Source organism: Durio zibethinus, chromosome 12, assembly GCF_047325235.1.
Source record: "Durio zibethinus cultivar Kanyao isolate XHJ-2024 chromosome 12, ASM4732523v1, whole genome shotgun sequence".
Lineage (NCBI taxonomy): Eukaryota > Viridiplantae > Streptophyta > Magnoliopsida > Malvales > Malvaceae > Durio > Durio zibethinus.
The window spans coordinates 23,877,728-23,891,492 of record NC_143173.1 but is presented as its reverse complement, the minus strand read 5'-3'; the positions used below and the strand labels follow the sequence as shown (position 1 = coordinate 23,891,492).

The window sequence follows — 13,765 nt, the reverse complement described above, 5'->3', positions numbered from 1 at the left end:
ATGAAACTTGAAAAATAAAATATTTATAGTATGGTCATTAGGAAATCATGGAAAAAGTAAGAACAAATGTTTGGTAAATGTTGGTCCAATTAGGGGGAGTATGCTTTTAAAATCTTGGAAGAGTAAAAAAAAATTATTGAAACATTATCCACAACATTACCTTGTCCAAAGTGAGAGCCCGGCTAGGGGATAATGGTTTATATACCTTGAGTTCAAGTACCTAAAAAACAAAGCTGAAAACGACAACTGATTTTCTTTCCTTTTCTTTTACCAGAATTCTTCCTAACTATGAAGCTTAAAACTTGATAATAAAACATGTTGGATAATTAGAATTAATTGTCAAAATTTCACAAATTCTTTGACATGACTTCAGTTTTTTTATTTTTTTCTTTTTGTTGAAGCATAAAGGTAATTGGTATATCTAACAATTCATATTTTTATATTGTGATTTTGTATCATATTTGATACATGTAATGATATGAATTATTAAAATACGAATATAACACAAATTATAAAAAATATTTAAATTCTAAATAAAAATACGATACGTTTGTCATAACATATAGATCTGTAAATCTATAGTTAAACTTAATAAATGAAATCATCACAAATCTTTTTTATCTAAGTGTGATTGGTCACCTAAAGAATCTATTATCTTAAGAAGCTTTTAAGTTTGACTAAGAGTCCCTAAAAGAATAGGTTTAAATCTATAAACTAGAATAAGGTTCAAAAATTCGGTTACATATAAAGAAGGTTATAATACCCCCACATGTTCATCCAAAGTATTGTATATTTTTAATTTATCCTAGGGTTTTGAGTTTAATAGTTTCAAACTTTTATATTAAATATTTAAAATAATTTATAAGATTCTTCTATCAATTTAGTAAAATTTTTAAAAATATTCTCTTACCTTAATAATATTCAAGAATCTCATTTGTTTTCTTAAAGAGGCTCTGTCATCAAAAAAATATTTAATTATTTTTTATTGAAAATACATTTAATTATTCCACAATTTGGACCAACTTAGAAATATTTTCTCTTTTAAAAAATTTAAATTTTTCAGCATTTGGGGCTATTTAGAAATTCTCTTTATTTTTTTTTTTGTTTCTAAATTTTTCATTATTTAGGTCAATTAAATTTTTTTTTTGAAATTTTTAAATTTTTCACTATTTGGGTTTATTTAGAAATTCTTTTTATTTTTTTTTCGGAAGGAAAATAATATGACAATTATTTTTTATTGAAATTTCATTTAAATTCTTCCACCATTTGAGACAAATTTAAAAAAAATTTCTTACTTAGAGATTTCTTATGAATTTATTATTTGAAATTTCTAAGACTCTCATTCTTGAATAATTGTCAAATATTTTCACCCAAAATTTTTTATTTTTTATTTTTTTGTTTGAAAATAAATATTAATTATTGTTATTAAAATTTTATCTAAATTATTATACAATTTGGGACCAATTTATACAAAATTCTCATCTAAGAATTTTATAAAAATTTACCATTTAAAATTTTTATAAATTTCATCAATGGATAATTAATACTTATTCTAAAAATATATTTTTTATTTTTTTATTCTTTTTCTAAATTTAATCATGTAAAAATACTAAAAAAATAAACACATAAATAAATAATACCAAAAGAATAAAAAAAAACCAAAAAACGAAATGGCTCTACTGGAATAGCTCGATGCGGCTCGGCTTCAAGTTCAGGAGACAGCTTAGAGGCTCAGCTTAGTGGCTGGGTTTGCTGCTCGGCTCAACTGGAGCCAAAGGTAGGGATGTAGGTTGAAGGTGGGTCGAGCGTTTGGATCGAGTCGCCTAGTAGTAAAACGTGCGAATCTTGGGTTAAATTAAAATGTCAAAATGATATCGTTTTAGAGCTGATATAAAAGGTAGCACCTAGCCTTTTTTCCTTATATTTCACTTTCCCCTTCTCTCTTTTTCTTTTTCTTTTTTCTCCCTCTCTTTTTAACCCAAATGAACTCTGATTGAATTATTCATCGGATTCTAGAAATCCCGTAAGAATCTGGGTTGGATAGCCGAAAATTCATCGAAAAATTCAATCAATGCGGAATCTTCAACCGGATTCTAAGAAACTTGTCAAAAAATTCAATTGGTGCTGAAAAAGTCACCAAATAATTCAACCGATGCCAAAAAATTTCGTCGAAATCTAAAATTTTTTAAAAAATTCCCAGAAAAAAATTTTTTTACTCAAAAAAATTTTCAAATTTTTTTACTCAAAAAAATTTTCAAAATTTTTTTTTGCTTTCTACTTTTCTGTTGTTTGTGTTTCTGTGTATTTATAGGGATCAGAACCTAAAACTCAGAAAAAATTTTAATCCTTTCTGAGTTTTAACTCTAAATTTTAATCCAACTTAAACTTCTTATACACTTTCACACAAACTCAACACCTTTTTTAGTTTTCCCTTTTTTTATTTTTTATTATTTTTTATCTTTTTATTAACAAAATTCAAATCTTATAGACCCTCAAATAGATTAAGGTGTCTACAACGTTTATTATACATGTTACGTGCGACACAACATAATTAATACGTATATAATCAATCTATTTAAATACGATATAAATAAATAGGAATAACACAAATATATAATAATAAACATGACTAACACGAATATACATAAATAGACATGACTAATGCAAATATATAAAAATTACGACTAAAATAATAAATAACTATAAACTATTCATAATTTACAACTTAATAAACTTGACAATTAATAATATAAAAAAATACTTACATATTAAAAAAAAAATTTATATCCATTTAATATGTATTCAATATATATTTAAATTTTAATATATATTACATAATTATAATAGTTTTTAGTATCAAATTCAAAATAATAAATAATTAAAAATTAAAGAATAAAATAATGATGTGTAAGATTAATATTAAAATCTATATTGTATTTACCTTATTAATATAAAAAATAATTTTACAATAATTATTAAATAATTATCATAATTAGATGTTTAAAATAATCATTATATAGTATTAAATAGCTAATTAAGTATTATAATTAAAAGATTAAAAATAAAATAACTTTTTTATGTTTATATTAAATTAAAATAAATCTAAAAAAATATATTAAATATGTTGAATATGTATTTTTATGATAAGATTAAATTTAAAATATTTTTTGTATTATATCATATGTTAAATATATATCGATAATACATTTTATCTAAATATATTTTTTATTTTTTACACATATTTAAATATATTAACATATATAAAATATTATCGTATCAAAATTTATATTAATACAAATAAATTCGAATTATATTTTTTTAATATATATATATATATATGATTTTTTTAATATATTTTTGTATTATATAATTATGTCGAGTCTGACATTATTAGATGTAACAATTGGTATGGAACGAACGTTTGGCAAATGGTGAAAGGGTGGAATTTACTCATCCTTAGTTTTCTCACCTGATAAGATGTTGAGGGAATTGACTATAAGTAGTAAAGCCGTAACATCTCATTAAATGCAAAATTAATGAATCTTAACCACGTGGAATTCAATGACCCCATAATTGAGAAGAAGAAAAACACATCATGTCTAACAAAATTTGCAGGGTCAATATTGTACTATTAAAAATAAAAGCGAATTGAATTTAAAATTTTAATTTAATTAATTTATACTTATAATTATTTTTTAAAATAATATTTAATAAATCTAAATATGATAATTTCTTATATATAATATAATAATAATAATAATATCACATGGAAACGGTCAAAGGAAGCCATAAACTTGGAAAATGGTATCCCCATAAAAAGTTTGTGAATGAGAATGGACAAATTTGATGAGCTTTACCAGTGTTTGAAGGAAGGGAAAGATCAAATATTGTTTCTTTGAATGGAAAATTAGTAGTGCTTTTAATCAAAGAATGGACTTCTCACTGGTTGAAACTTGAATGTTCTTAGCGGAACTCTGAAGCAAGGGATCGAAATGAAAGCAAGCAGGGGCAGTTTGGTGGCCAAAAGATTTAATCCTGTAAATTGGAGGAGAGAGGGAAGCCTTGACTCTGGTATGTTTCCTATGAAAATTTGGTGGTGTTGCCATTAATATCATTGTGGGTGTTGTTCATTTTTAATTATCTGACTTCTGTTGAACATTTAAATTGGGTTTAGCTGCCATTAAATTTCTTGGTGTTTGATATTAAATTCTTAGGTGGCCTTTGTGTTGGTTGTTTTAAAATCTGGGGTTTTAGCCATAAAAGCCGTTGGGGATTACTTGCATATAATACAGTCGAAATCACTTAAGAAAGCAATGAATGAAGGCTTTCCTTTTCCTTTCCTTTCCTTTCCTCCCTGCACTTTTTGTAATTGCAATAATTTTTACTGCGATTTTCCTCCTTCTGCATTACTTCTTGGGATTTTTCCAAACCATTAATACATTTCCTGGCCTCAATTCACTCTTCTTCTACCAATCCTTCAATTCCATTCTCTCTCTCTAACCTACACCTCCACCTCTCCCCACTACAATTTAATTATGCTTTAAATAAAACCCATCTCTCTCCCTTCATTTCTCCCCTTATATATGTTGCTCTTTCTGCTTCAAACCCCTCACCACTTCCCCACTCCAATCCCTCACCTTGTTTTTTGATTCTGCAAGAAGAGGATTTCCTCAGGGTTTCAGGCCTTCAGCCTAGCCCACCCTCCTTTTCCCACCTCTCATCACTCACTTCTTAGAGTACCAGGACAGCCTCTCTTTTCTCCTCCTAATCCTACACTGCCTAAGGTTCCTTAACCTTCAAGGTAACTAACATTCAATCTTTTTTTTTTCTCCTATGGTAAAATTTTTCAATACAATTCAATTGTTATATATATTGAACTAACTTCCTTTTTCTGTTTTTCTTTGGGGGTTCTCTTACATGTTTCATTCAGGTTAATTATATACGTAAACATACAAAGATGAGTCGCAGAAATGGTCCCAAGCTTGAGTTGAAGCTGAACCTATCACCTCCAAGGCTTAATCCAAGAGTGGAATCACCAAGCCGATCAGCTATCGTGTCACCGACATCTCCTCCAAGCTCATGCGTGTCATCAGAGATGAACCAGGACGTTGACACTAGCACTGTCAGATACTCAAGCAGCCCTGAGACAACATCAATGGTGCTGGTAGGGTGCCCAAGGTGCCTGATGTACGTGATGCTGTCAGAGGATGACCCTAAATGCCCCAAATGCAAGAGCACCGTTTTGCTTGATTTCCTCCATGATACTACTGCCACTAACAAGACTAGAAAGAGTTAGACTTGCATCTTCCCCTTCCCCTTCCCCTCCCCCTCCCTCCCCCCCCCCCCCGGCCCTTTTGCATATTTTAGTGTCGGCTATCAGGACTTTAAGTTATAGCTCCCTTCCTTAAATGTTACCCTTTATTTTTCTCAGATAGAGCTATTGGCCCTGCACCTTTTTTTTTCCTTTCTACAAGCTCCTCGGAGAGCAAAAATTGTTAGTGATAAAAAAATGGTGGAGCACGAATAGCACTTTCGTTTTCTTTTTTTTTTTTTTGGGGGGGGGGAGGGTTCCTAATCATAGAACATAGAATATGGGCGTTTATGGTAGTGAGTGTCTCACTTTTTTTTTGGGAGGGTTTCTTCACTCTTTAGCAGAAGACTACTGTAAACTGGTTTAACAGCTGAAACTGCCCAAATTTTCCTAGGAACAAGGGAAAAAATATTTCGTAGGCAAAAGTGGTGTGTTTTCTCAATTCTAGTCTTTGTTTGGTTTCACTTTTTTTTTTTTGGGTTTATATCATATCAGAAAATGCCACGTCAGTTGTTGATGGGGCAATGACGCAACGCTCAGTTCAACTAAGTGAAAAAGAATGATCACTGAAATTTTACCTGATCCCTAAAACATGGGTAGAATCCCATGACAAAACAAAGGTTAGATTTTCTAGTACTGAGAGCATCATGTCATGCTACTACAGACTTTTGGCCCACCATGTCATGATTGCCTTCTCAGTTCTCAGCTAGCTATCGTTGCTTTTTGATAAGAGAATAGGGCTTAAATCATCCACCAAAGTTAACAACTTGCACGAATCAAACGCCAAATGAAGCTCTCTTTCTTTTTTGCCTCAGGGCCAGGGGAGTTTCCTGCTTCTGCCAATTGCAAATCCAATGGGCTAAATCCTGAGCTTCAATTGTCTGTAAAATTTAGCCAGAGTCACCACTTAAAACAGAATTCCTCACCATACAGTTTCCTTCCATAGATATCAGGATTCAGGAAGCAAAAAACAATATCAAATTATCTTAACTGATCCAAAACCTAATTTATTAACCTGCTACATAAATAAATTTATTTAAATCAACCCAAAAAAAAAATACTAAACAAAGCACAAAGTCCAAAAATCCCTTGCTATTTAATAAATAAATTCTTAAGAGTACTCATTAACAGAATCCAAACTTAAAACTAGAAAGAGTTTATTAAAGAAAAAAAGAAGAAAAGGGGTAATTGGGTAAATGAAGGGGAGCAAGGTTGGGTAGTTCGAGCATTGAAAAACAAGGCGGAACCATATTAGATTGAAAGACCATTAAAACACATAAATGCATAGAGTAATTGAGGCGGTTGAGAATAATGAAGGGGTGTTACATCATATGATAAATACAAATTTAATTCCAATCTCTTCATTTTTGCATTCATTTTCACTCTGTTGTCATCACTCACTAAATGCCACATATCTGCTGCCATTATCCACTTTTGTAACCCTTTCTCTACTTCTTTGTCCATTTTCAGACCATTCAATTCAATTTCTTTTTCTGTCTTTTCAACCCTCTTGAAATCTAGTAGCACTAGCATAGGGAATATAAAACAGGCATCATTTGTCTGTTATCATAATTTCAAAGTCACAGAAAAATAATGGTGAAGAGCATCACCAGAAGAGAAATAACTTCAATTTTCTAAAAATAATCTTAGGAAAAAAAATGCAGCATGGCAACTCATAAATAGGCAGGGAGAGAGTTCAAGTAGGAACAGTGCAATCAATAAGCTGGAATACAACATCTTCTAATTGATATGAAGATGCCAAACAAACTACAATATGCAACAGTAACTGAAAGGTTTGATTGTTCAGTTCCTTGTCAGATTTTGAATTAGGAATCTAATCAATCAATAACAGAAATTTTTAGTTTCTGATACCATATAAATCTTAGTTTCAACCTCATCCGTTCAGTCATTGCCTAAAACCAATATCGAATTGTACCAAATGACAGTAACAAAGTTTGGCATGAGTTTTTTCTTAACTACAGTTTGATGGCAATAATCATTAATCTACCAGACCTCGTACCTGAAATATATTTCTGACCAAGCAAAGATTCAGAAACAATATTTGTTATGAAACATAGGTGCTACTGGTGCAACAAACCAATTATAAATCTCTGAAGAGATAAATGACTCGTTTCAAAATCAGCAGTGATTTAAAGGATCTAAGTTCAAGACAATAACTGAAACAAAAAGAATCATTCATGCCAAACCTGTTGTTCTTTATTCAAAATATTCTTCCTCTATGTCACAATAATACTACATATAGAATAAATCATTATCAACTACACTAGAACATGCTACTCACTCTATTCTTCGCCATGTGTTTGCATGCATCTCATGTATGAAAAACTAATAACTTTATTTAACTGGAAAACCAATTTATCGAGACTATTTTTAGAATATGGGGAAGAGATTGAATGATAAGGCCAAGCAAGCCATTGAAACCACTGTATAAGACCACACCATCAACTCTCGACTTATATAGTAGAGGAAAAACCCTACCTTTTAGGAGCAGTGAGCACATGAACTGACAAAAATGTCAAACATTTTACTGGTGAAAGGTCACATGAAATTCTCAAGTCATTATATTTAGGGTCAATTTACGACATAAATCGCAAAGAGACAAGTAAATATATATCAACATCAGCTAGATAAAAGAAAGGAGGAAGGGAAGATGATGGTTATAACCTATTGCTTTCTTTCTGCTTCAGCAAACAGCTAGCCTGCATACTAAAAGTATTCCAACCAAATTCCCCAGAACTTTCAAGATAGCATGCAACAAATAGATTGATTAAAATACCATACAAACTATTTACCTAACAGAATAGTAACCAATTTATCCAAGAAAAATCATTCAAATGTTTTTTTCTGATATGAGAAATACTCTTGGATCACCTTAACTCCAGCCAGAATTCCAGATATCAAGTTTCATTCCCAAGAAAATAGATGGAGAAAACTTTCTAGAATAGATGCTAATGCATTTTATGCTTTTTTTTTTTTCTCAATTTGTATGCATTTGATGCCAATTGCCAAATAGTTTGAATTCATAGCAGAAAACCTGCCAAATGGTAAACACTTTATCAACTGACTTGTCAAAGTAAAAAGATTATTTCATAATAGCATTAGCAACCAACCTACTAAAAGTTTTGCATTAGAAGAAATTACTTTTAATTTTCAGTTATGATTTTCACATTTTATGGGAATCTGCTGCTTCCTTATCACACATATTAAACAACATATATCCACACCATTATGACTTTCAGATAGGAAAGACAACTTTTGACTCCCAACGTTATATGGATTTGAGGATTAATTAAAATTAAAACATGCTTAGAAAAAGCCAAAGAAACTTGTCAGTAATAGTCTGACACTGGTTTGCAGCCCAGTTCATTTAACTCATATGATTCAGGTCCACTAGAACTTATTTGAACAATGCTTTGACTTTCTTAAACTAATTGAAGCGTATTCAATAAAAACCTGCAAGGATCCATGAACATGTCATATATAATGCTTTTATTCTGAACACTGCTGCATACTCAACTCACCTTAGATAAATCTATGAAAATGCTTCAATCTGGAAACTATTCAGCTCATGATCATATCTCACATTGTCCAGATCACAATATTTTAGTCTTTACAATCACATTAGTTTTGTATGTAAGCATTACCATACAAACTGAAGTTAAACAAGCACAAAGGTCATCTGTTCTTGTGGTGCTTCACCTTTATATGATAACCTCTAAAACTTTGAAATTCTCACTTCAATACACCTTTGTTAGACAAGTAAAATGAACCACCTTCTAGCTCATGTCCAATGGTGAAATTTCTAAATACATGCCTTTGCAGGACAGGATGCATAAAAAATATCAAACCTTTCATATATTGTTTAAACCATATTTCTGAGCAGCTATATATTTACAAGAATTTATCCCTAAAATTAGATAGATAATAATGGTAACATATCTGTAAGAAGCAACAATAAATAGTGCAATAGAAACCACAAACAAAACAAAATTTTAATACTTCTAAGGGAAAACAATTAGATATGAAACAATCAAGTTAAAGGTAAAAGTATTCAACATTGAGCTTGAGAATTAAAGTGCATTATAATATTGAAAGGAAGAGCTAAGAAGCTTTACAAATTAGCCACAACAGGGGAAGCCTTGATGGTTAATACAGGACATTGCAAAGAGGGCAAAAAATTTCAGATATTGAAATATGCATAATACTACCACTCAAAACCTATCATACTAGTATAAAATTATTTTTATAAGGAAAAAGACGATATTATATTGATTCTAGCAGTACAGTTAGGGTAACCACATTGCATACTTTCTAGAAAATTACCTGTTCAGATCTTTATCTTGCAAAATATGCAACCCATACTATAAAATAGGGCCAAAATGTTGAGGCGCTCTAAGGACATAAAATAAGCTGTCACAAAATTCACAAAGCTTTTCAAGGGTGATTCAGTTCTCCCCATCCACTGCTGCTTCTGATATACTTGTCAACAATACCAAATTCTTCATTTTGTGCAACTCGCCTGGCATAGTTCTCAGTAGAAATAGGACCTTTCTTCAACCTCCTGTAATAGACAATCTGCCAAGGCCACAAGCGAGCAGAACCAAAGTAGGCTTCCGCAGATTGATGCCTTTCATTTTCATCTGGAGGTTCTAGGCCATAATGCTTCATGACCATACACAACTCCTCCAAAGATATTGAGCTGCCACAGGTAAGCTCTGAATCAGTTTTTACAGGTGCTACTATCACATCCTCTGTTGTCAGTGCATCAAAATCTTGACCACCCTTGATCTCTCTCAAGCTCTCTGGAGACAAACTCCCAGAAGCAAGAGCACCTCTCTCTGAAAGGGGTGTGCTTGAATTTTTAACTTGAGCCACTGACCTGGGTGTCATATGATTATCACTGTTACCTCGCTGCATAGCTTGGTCCTTTTCCACTTCATTTTCTGCTTTGCCAGATGTCCCGGCATTTTCAATATTCACTGGAGCCACTCTATTTTCAAATTTTGCATTCTCCAAGTCAAAATCACCTTCTGCTGGTTCCCCTCCAACCATAATCTCCTTGGATTCTGGAGAGTTAGACTTACCCGAAGTGCCTTTCGCATTCAACTGCCCTTTGTTTGGGGATGATGGTAAAGGCCTACCAAGGGATACAGACAAAGACAATGATGTAGGAGTGCTTGACCTTGAGCTAGACTTAGAACTTCTGGATCTTGAATAATGTGAACTGGATCTCAAATTGTTTGACGACGATTGTGCTCTAGATGATATGGATCTTGATGTAGACCGTGAAATTGACCTTGGCATATGCTTTATGGATCTAGATTTTGAACGTGATCTGGATCCACCGTAATCAGGACAATGTGGAGAAGAAATTGGCTTTGCTTTCTTTGAACTATGTGTTTTAGGAGTTCCACCTCTCCTACCTCTCTTCTTTCCTCCATAGTCCTTTTCCCAAGCCCTATCAGTTTCCTTTGCAACAAGGGAGTTTCCATTCTCTATCAATCTCCTATACATTACTGAAGCAGATGCTTTTCTGGTATCTTTGAATCGCTTTTTTCTTACAGGATCCTTATCTTGTCGCATCTTAGCCCGAGAACTGGATCCAAAACTTGCCAGGCCACCTTGTCCTCTACCTCCTTTACCAGTGTCATTGTCATGTTTGAGGTCAAACCTAGAGCCTGAATTATTTCCACGGGGACAATTATGCTTTTTGTGACCCAGGGCACCGCAGCTGTAACAAGTTTGATGTGCTTTTGAATCCTCAGGACGGTTCATAGTTCCTTCACCTATCAGCTCTCTTGCTATTTTCTCTTGAGGGCTTTGTGCAGCAGGAGAACTACTGGGATACACAATTTGAGGGTTTTCATTGTCATCATTTCTGTCATAACCTATGTAGCGGTCAAATTCCATGTCATGCTCAACATCATTACTATTAGACCGATCATAGCATTGCCCATCCCACCTATCACCGTCAATCAGGTTTGGTTCAACTTCACCACCTTCATTCAGCAAATCTTCCCCATAGTTATGATTGTCTTCCCCTGTGTATACTTTAAAATGGCTTTGATGGTAGTCTACCTCCGCATTAAGCAAATCAGGAGAATTAAGCCTGACACCATGACCGTCCAGTTGTTCAATTCTCATATTGTAATCTTGCTGAACATTTAAATCCAATTTTCTATTCCCGTAATCTCCACCTCCAGCAGAACTCCTAACTCTAAGTGGCTCATGATCATAGGAAGCCCTAGCAAATTTTTTGAAACATCTAGGTTGTTTATTTGACCATGTGAGAGTTAATGGCTCCCCACATATATTTCTTCCCTGAAGTGCTCTCAAAGCTTTCTCTGCATTTGAAGGGTAGTCATACACAACAAATCCATAGCCACCTTTCAGCCGTACATTGCATCTTCCAAACCTTCGGAAAACACACTCAAGTTCATCCCCACGAGTGCGAGATGATAGACGGCCAATATACAAAGACATCTACAACAAAAATATTAGACAAGAAAGAGAAGAATAATTACTCCCTTACAAGAAAGAAAATCAACTTATATACACACTGCACAAGTTTAAACAATGTAGCATTATGCACACTTCATTTTGGTGTTAATAGTTGCAAGAAATAATAATGCTTCCATGCTAACAAACTATACAATACTCAGACAGGTCAAAAGAAACAATTTTTTATACTGCCTTAATAAATAAGTGGTAGACATCATTCAATTTGCATTGCCAACAATAATAGTGATGCAGACAAAGTTATCCAAAAATTCAACAACAAGAAGAAGGGCCAATTACTCCTTCAGATTTACATTGATTATAACGGACATTGAGCAGGACCCAACTGAGTTTAAAACCCAAAAACATCACAATTTCATTGATTCATGTGAGCTACTGCATACACTAAAGAGATTTGAAACTTAAAATCTAAATAGCCATCGGGGGAAAAATATGTCACTAAAGTATGGGCACATACAACAACTCCAATGCATATATCAGATGAAGTATAGTTGAAAATGACAAGTCAGTCAAATTAGTACAAGTATTTATGAGTTTGATTGGACTCGGAAAGGCAAACCTTTAACAACAACAATTATAAAGTTTTTTTTTACTTCTTTCCAATCCATACTTCATATATTCAGCTTCTCAATCAACCCAGTTAACAGCAAAGAAGCAACCTAAAGATAAGAACTTAGAAAGGAAAAACCACCCATAAAAAAAAAAAGAAAAAAACTAAACAGAAGTTATCCTTAACTTGAACCAAGCATTTTGTTGGAAAACAAAACAAAATACAAAAAAAGGGGAAAGGTTTCCGTTTCTTATAGGCACTTTATCAAACATCTAATACGCATAAACAATAGCATCATCTCCAGTTAATCATCTAATAAACTAAGAGAAACCCAGATAAGGAAAACAGTAAAGAATAGAAAACTTAAAAGAAATGCAGAGATACCGAACAAAAGCAGTGGAAAATAGCGGAGACAAAGAGTTAGTGTTTGGTAGAAATCTTTCTGTCTTTCTTTCTTTCTTTCTTTCTTGAAGGACTGGTGTGGCGTGAATCTGGTGTTGAAGACTGAAGAGTCTTTGAGTGTGGACCATGCGCAGGACCTTCCACTTTATGGTCAATCGACTTCAACGCCCTTCGTCGTTTTCTGAGAGAAGTAATTAACAAAAACCTTGCTCCATTATTCTACACCTTTTTTCAAAAGGCACCTAGAATATTATGGATTACTTACTGTTTTAAATTTTTTAAATTATTTCTTAAATCCTATTTTTAAATTATTTAAGAAAACTTTAAATTATCAATATACTTTATATGAAAAATAATTAAATTGAGTTTAATTATAATAGATATAGTGAGAGTTATAAATATAAATATTTATTTAACAAATTTTTACAACTATTCTATACTTCAATCTATTATATACTTCAAAATTTAAAAGTTCTTGACAATAAATACTCAAAATTTTAAAAAGATGTCTAATATAAAAAAAAATTATCCATGTATTTAAAAGAATTTTAATTTGTAGGTTTACTTATTATTAAATTAATAATTTTTGAAATCTGTCCCTTAATCTTATTTGTTCATCGGTCATTTTTATAAATGATATTTGATAAATTTTAATTTAATATTTATAGTATTATTTTATTTTTAAATTATGGATTTTTTTTATAAAAATAAAAATTTTCTCATAATTTTGAGTTGAATGATTTTTAAATTAGTTGATATGTTATTGAAATTGATATTTTAAATATTCGAATTTGAAAGAATTTATATTCGTAATATCTTTTATAATCAAATAAATAATAAGATAAAAAGAGTTAAAAATATATCTTAAACTTAAAAAAATAAATTAACAATTCATCAAATAAGGATTAATATCATGAATAATTTTTGAATTATAAAAAATATTTAATATAATATTTAAAATT

At 31.6% G+C, this 13,765-nt stretch overlaps 2 protein-coding genes across 5 annotated transcripts; one reads left to right on the top strand and one right to left on the bottom strand.

Moving 5' to 3' along the window:
* Positions 1 to 3,786: 3,786 nt before the first annotated feature.
* Positions 3,787 to 5,296, top strand: LOC111297120 (protein GL2-INTERACTING REPRESSOR 1-like). 2 transcript variants are annotated; one of them, XM_022891740.2, is made up of 2 exons: positions 3,787 to 4,071; positions 4,931 to 5,296. In XM_022891740.2, the coding sequence occupies exon 2, from the start codon at positions 4,958 to 4,960 to the stop codon at positions 5,294 to 5,296; it is 339 nt and encodes a 112-aa protein (XP_022747475.1). In that variant the 5' UTR covers positions 3,787 to 4,071; positions 4,931 to 4,957. The 2 variants fall into 2 exon arrangements, with proteins under 2 accessions (XP_022747475.1, XP_089597436.1); XM_089741310.1 differs by lacking the exon at positions 3,787 to 4,071 and adding an exon at positions 4,089 to 4,801.
* Positions 5,297 to 6,062: 766 nt separating this feature from the next.
* On the bottom strand, positions 6,063 to 13,042 carry LOC111298022 (uncharacterized). 3 transcript variants are annotated; one of them, XR_016326138.1, is made up of 3 exons: positions 12,786 to 13,034; positions 9,656 to 11,815; positions 6,063 to 6,192 (listed from the first exon to the last, which is right to left on the bottom strand). XR_016326138.1 is itself a non-coding variant. In XM_022892703.2 (2 exons), exon 2 carries the CDS (start codon positions 11,813 to 11,815, stop codon positions 9,767 to 9,769), a length of 2,049 nt encoding a protein of 682 aa, XP_022748438.1. In that variant the 5' UTR covers positions 12,786 to 13,042; the 3' UTR covers positions 9,396 to 9,766. The 3 variants fall into 3 exon arrangements, 1 of the variants encoding a protein (XP_022748438.1); XR_002691136.2 differs by lacking the exon at positions 6,063 to 6,192 and adding an exon at positions 6,212 to 6,837 and having other exon boundaries at positions 12,786 to 13,035; XM_022892703.2 differs by lacking the exon at positions 6,063 to 6,192 and having other exon boundaries at positions 9,396 to 11,815; positions 12,786 to 13,042.
* Positions 13,043 to 13,765: the final 723 nt, after the last annotated feature.

Excerpts from the sequence above, each read along its gene's own strand:
- LOC111297120 (XM_022891740.2), top strand. The coding sequence starts at position 4,958 with ATGAGTCGCAGAAATGGTCCCAAGCTTGAGTTGAAGCTGAACCTATCA.
- LOC111298022 (XM_022892703.2), bottom strand. The coding sequence starts at position 11,815 with ATGTCTTTGTATATTGGCCGTCTATCATCTCGCACTCGTGGGGATGAA.